The sequence below is a fragment of the Monodon monoceros genome, unplaced genomic scaffold, assembly GCF_005190385.1.
Source record: "Monodon monoceros isolate NGI ecotype Baffin Bay Population unplaced genomic scaffold, NGI_Narwhal_1 Super_Scaffold_2, whole genome shotgun sequence".
Taxonomy (NCBI): Eukaryota; Metazoa; Chordata; class Mammalia; order Artiodactyla; family Monodontidae; genus Monodon; species Monodon monoceros.
The window spans coordinates 102,489,869-102,495,363 of NW_021703776.1; the positions used below are offsets into that span (position 1 = coordinate 102,489,869).

Genomic DNA, 5,495 nt, shown 5'->3' on the forward strand with positions numbered 1-5,495 from the left:
ACTCGAGGGCCGGCCGGGGCGCGCGGGCGGGGGCGGCCGGGCGGCGGCGGCGGCCCGAGTGGGCCCCGGCGGGCGTGAGCGCGGGGGAGCGCGCTGCCTGCATGCGCGGAGCTCTAGTCCCGGGCGGCCGCCGCGGCAGCGCCGGAACGGAGGCAGCCGGACGTGGAGAGGAGCGCGGAGCCCGGAGGCGCCCCGGGTCCACGCTGGACCATTGTGACTGTCTAGCGCCTGGGTGCGCTGCGAAGACGAGGACCGGACTCTTTTGAATCTCCCGGCATCTGGGCGCGGGGCGACTCTTGGTATTTTCTAACTCAACTCGTGGATTGGAACGTGGCTCCGCTCTGAGCGCGGCCGGCGACTTGTAGGAGCCCAGCCCTGGCTGTGGCCGCCGCGCACGCCCTCGGAAGACTCGGCGGGGTAGGGGCACGGGCTGGCCGCGAGAGTCTCCGCGTGCAGAGCGGGCGGGCCGAGGGCTGATTGGAGGGACTCCCCGGAGAAGCGATTTGGGAATTGTTGCCAACAGCATGGAGGAGAATGACCCCAAGCCCAGCGAAGCGGCGGCGGCGGCGGCGGTGGAGGGGCAGCGGCAGCCGGAATCCAGCCCCAGCGGCGGCTCGGGCGGCGGCGGCAGCAGCCCGGGCGACGCGGACACTGGCCGCCGGCGGGCTCTGATAATGCCCGCGGTCCTGCAGGCGCCGGGCAACCACCAGCATCCACACCGCATTACCAACTTCTTCATCGACAACATCCTGCGGCCCGAGTTCGGCCGGAGAAAGGACGCGGGGACGTGCTGTGCCGGCTCCGGAAGAGGCAGAGGCGGCGGCGAAGGCGGCGCGGAGGGAAGCGGCGGCGCGGGCGGTGCCGAGCAGCTCCTGGGGTCGGGCCGGGAGCCCCGGCAGAACGCGCCGGGTGCGCCGGGTGCGGGCGGACCGCTGCCCGGCAGTGGCGGCGGCGACTCTTCGGGTGACGGCGAAGGCGGCTCCAAGGCGCTCTCGCTGCACAGCGGCGCCAAGAAAGGCGGAGACCCCGGGGGCCCCCTGGACGGGGCGCTCAAGGCCCGCGGCTTGGGCGGCGGCGACCTGTCTGTGAGCTCGGACTCGGACAGTTCGCAGGCCAGCGCCAACCTGGGTGCGCAACCCATGCTCTGGCCGGCTTGGGTCTACTGCACGCGCTACTCGGACCGACCTTCTTCAGGTGAGTCCTGGGGACCCATGTCCTGGCCCGCCGTGGGGACGCCCGTGGGGTTGCGGGGCAGCGCTGGCGCGGGAATTTACCCGGAGGAAGAAGACACCAGGATCCCTGTCCCCCAACACAAAGACGTACACACAGCGACATTGTTTGCGGCTGACGCTGATCGCGGCAGCGGCCAGAAGAGGGGACAGGACTGATTCACAAGGGGGTACAGACTTCGTAGAACGGCAAAAGCACAGGACCTCCTTTCTCTCTTGCCTTTTGGGCCTCTCCTTGCAGCCCCTAGCCCATCCCTCCCTTGGTTGGAGTTTATTTGGTGGGAACGGGGTGGCTGGCAGACAGGCCCGGAAGCTCACACTCTCCACCCCTTCTCCGTGTTCTTCCAACTCAGTCCAGACCCGGGACCCACGCCCAGCCCATCGCAGACCTAGACTCATTCTACGACCCAGTTATCCCAGATGTGGCCAGGAAAGAAAGCAAGGCTGTTTGCTTTTCCTCAGCTGGGGCTGGTGAGGGGACCTGGGGGGGATCCGCGGAGGGAAGGGATGGAAACAGAGGCGCCCTTTGCCCCGTGCCTGGTTTGATTGCCGAGCCGGCGCGCACACAGCATGGAGGAGGGAGGCCTGCAGTCCCCAAATGGAAAGGACCTTTCCCAGAGCTTTCCTGGGGCAGCTCTGCGTAAGAAAGGAGCAGATTTCAGAGGGAATGTGGCGGGAGCCCGTGGGGGTGTGCAGAGCTTCTGGGCGTATTTTTCATAGATCCGGGATTTTTAAAAGCTAAGTCCATGCCCCTGTAGAAATCAGCCGCATTAAATGCGGGTCTGCGGCTGCGAACCGCCATTAGGCGCAGACTCCATTTGTCCCCGAGCCGGCAGCGCAGAACGGACCACCTTGCCCCCCCCCAGCCCTCAACTGTTTTGTGGGGGTCGTTTACCCATTTCACAGCACAACTAAGTCACCCCTTGGCCGCCTTCCCGCAGAGATGGTGTGTATATCTCTGATGAAATCCAGATTTCTCCAGCTAGATTTTAAATTTGCTCCATTGTTCTCGCCTCTCTCCTTTGTTAATATTTAATTAACATATAGGCTCACAATGCGGCCGGCGAGGAGCCTCGGCCCGGCTTTGTGCGGCGCCGAAGTCGCGGCCGCGCCAGGCCCCAGTGGCCCGCGGGAGCCCGGCAGCCCGGCCTGGCTCGGCGGCTGGTCTTCCTGGACTTAAAAAAAAAACAACAAACCCGTAAGATAAGATTTGTTTCTTGGCGTTTAAGAAAGCAGCAACGCAGAGTTTTCTTGCGGAGGTTTGGTCCTGTTTCCGAGACTCCTTAAGTGTTTGCGATTTGAAAGAAAATCAAAGAAAAGGAACTAAAAATTCTGATTCTAGAAAGATTTTCTTTGCGTGAAATGGTATCTTTTGTGGGCTGATTCGTTGTGTGCGAGCGCCCCAGGACCAGAGGAGTTTGGGGGGGTGGGGAGGGTGGGAGTGGAGACGGAGAACCGGCTCCGCTACGCGAGGCTTCGGTGGGGGGCCGAGCAGGCGCGGGGCCGCCCGGGGCCTGTCGAGGCCTCGCCGAGACACCACCTTCCTCCTTGGCGCGCCGGGGACGCTGGCCGCCGCCCCGGATCCGCACCCCTCGGGTAAGAGCCAGGCGTCTGGGCGAGGAGCCGGTGCCCTCCGCGTGGGTGCGACGGGACCGTGAGTGTGCGCGCGCGTGGGGCAGTGCGCGTGGGTGGGTGTGAGCGGGAGCGTGCTCTGGAAGCTAAAAGGCCCGGAGTGTGAGCCGAATCAGCCCTTGGCGCCCCCTCGCCAGCGCGCACGGCCTTCTCTTTCCGATCGTGCCTCCCGGAGAGGGAGGACAGGGCTCGGTAGGCGGGGCAGGGAGGGCTCGGCGCCTCCTGGGCCTGCGGACCGTCCCAGACCCCTCGCTCCGCGCGAGCTGAGGACCGAACCCACCTTCCTGCTCCTGGTCCGGGTCCGGCTGCCTCCGGCGGGGGCTCGCAGCTGGATCCCTCCGCCAGCGCTGCGCTGCGTGGCCCGGCAGCCCCTTGACCCTGCAGAGGGGCGGGGGACGGGGGAGCGAGGGGCGGGGACCTGGGTGCTCCGGCTGCCCGAGGTCAAGCCTTCTCCAGCCTCCCACCGAGGGTGCCTCGGAAGAAGCTGGGGCCAGGAGCCCCCCAGAGTCAATTCACACACTTCACAGATTAAGAACCCCAGGCGTGCAGCCGTGACTCCCTCCTGCAAAGACCTCTTACCTCACAGACATGCTCGCGGGGCCCACCTTCTGAAACCAACGAAAAGAACGCACTTGGCTCCCTTCCCTCTGCTCTCCTTTTTCAGGCCTTTTCTCATGGCAAGGTCCTGAGAGCCTCACCACCTCTGTCCCAAGCCAACCTCAAGTGCTGTAGGGCGTCCCAGCGGAGGAGGTGTGAGGGGTCAGAAGTGTGAACCTCTGTCCAAGGTCACCCGGGCCCCCAGCGGCCTCCTCCGCTCCCGACCGTGCGCCGTGCCCCCTCTCCTGGACAGGGGACTGGGGAGACCTGGTGTGGTGAAGGGGTAGGAAGCTCAGTGCTCCAGCCCCACTCAGGCAAGGACATGTGGGCGCCTTCCCGTGGGAAGGCAGACCTCTGGGCCCCTCCTGTTCTCGGGGCCCACCTGCCCCTGCACCCCCGGCCCTTAGGACCTGGGGGTGTTCCCTGTGGGAGTCCCTTTACACCCCCCAGGGCTCTTCCTGCTACTCTGGCTGCCCTGCCCCGATCTTTCCCCCTCACCTCTCTTCCAGCATCTACTCCCGTCCTGTCCTTATTCCTGGACAGAACCTCAGAAAGGACTAGAAGAAACCTGGCCACAAAGTTGTGGTTTTTCGGTTTCCTGCAGGAGTTCTCCTTTCATCCGGAGCCCTTTCCGCTAAGCCTGCCCTTCACCGGCACTCACAGTCCCTCCTGCAGACTCCCTGGGCCACATCCTCGCTCCCCAGGGGAGGGTCCTAGAGGTGGGTGGGAGCTCCGCCCTATCCCATCTCAAGTCCAGGCCAGCTTTCCTCCAGGTCAGCCAGCTGGACCTGGGCAGCCGCCTCCCTCCCGGCTTCTGCATCCTTCCGTGCCCGTGGGTGACCTACCCATGAGTAAGGAGGCAGGACTGGAGCCCTCCTCACCCGAGTTCTCTGTGTCCGCCATGCCTATCTAGGTCCCAGGTCTCGCAAACCAAAGAAGAAGAATCCCAACAAAGAGGACAAGCGGCCCCGCACGGCCTTCACGGCGGAGCAGCTGCAGAGGCTCAAGGCCGAGTTCCAGACCAACAGGTACCTGACGGAGCAGCGGCGCCAGAGCCTGGCCCAGGAGCTCAGCCTCAACGAGTCACAGATCAAGATTTGGTTCCAGAACAAGCGCGCCAAGATCAAGAAGGCCACGGGCAACAAGAACACGCTGGCCGTGCACCTCATGGCGCAGGGCCTGTACAACCACTCCACCACCGCCAAGGAGGGCAAGTCGGACAGTGAGTAGGGGGCGGGCTCCAAGCCCAGTCTCAGTCCGAGCTAAACAATGCAATAATTTCAAATCATAAATAAAGGGCCAGTGTATAAAGATTATACCAGCATTAATAGTGAAAATACCGTGTATTAGCTATGGTTCTGCAATATTCTCTATATATAATTTACAGGAGGTGTAAAATCCAAAATATCTGACTATAAAATACTTTTTGAGTTTTCTTATGTTTGAGATTATGCTAATTTTACGATTTTTTTTTTTTGCGAAGGGGGCTGCGTAGGGTTTCATCTTTTTTAATCCCCTAAGTTCCATTATGGGACATCGGACACTTTTTTTCTTTTTTTAATTTCAAAAGAAGAAAAAAATTAAAACAACTTGCTGAAGTCCAAAGATTTTTATTGCTGCATTTCACACGACTGTGAACCGAATAAATAGCTCCTACTTGGTCTATGAGTTCTGCCACTTTGTTCGTGTGGGCTTGGTGAGGGCAGCAGGAGGGGCCGCATCCCCGGCCTCGGCCTCGCCATCCGGCAGTCGGCGGCGAAAGGGCCATGACGGGGCGGCGGCTGGAGGCTCGGCCCCCCCCCCCCCCCGCCCTCTCCGCCCTCTCCCGCATCGCGCCTGGACGTGCCGGGCTGCCTGGGCCGAGGGGCCCACGGCCGGCTCCCTCGTCCCCGCCTCCTGCCTTCCCTCCCTGTCCTCCGGTCCCCCTCCTCGCCGAGACCTGGCCCGCGCCTCCCTGCGTGCTTCCGTCTGCGTCTGTGTCTCTGTCCCCAGTCCAGCTGCCCGCCTCCCGCCTCCGGGCACCCGCTCCGGGGCTCA

The 5,495-nt window shown here is 63.1% G+C and overlaps 1 protein-coding gene across 1 annotated transcript; it reads left to right on the plus strand.

Moving 5' to 3' along the window:
• The first annotated feature begins 267 nt into the window (after positions 1-267).
• EN2 (engrailed homeobox 2) lies at positions 268-5,175 on the plus strand. The gene is made up of 2 exons (XM_029232870.1): positions 268-1,194; positions 4,372-5,175. Exons 1-2 carry the CDS (start codon positions 525-527, stop codon positions 4,686-4,688), a joined length of 987 nt encoding a protein of 328 aa, XP_029088703.1. The 5' UTR covers positions 268-524; the 3' UTR covers positions 4,689-5,175.
• Positions 5,176-5,495: the final 320 nt, after the last annotated feature.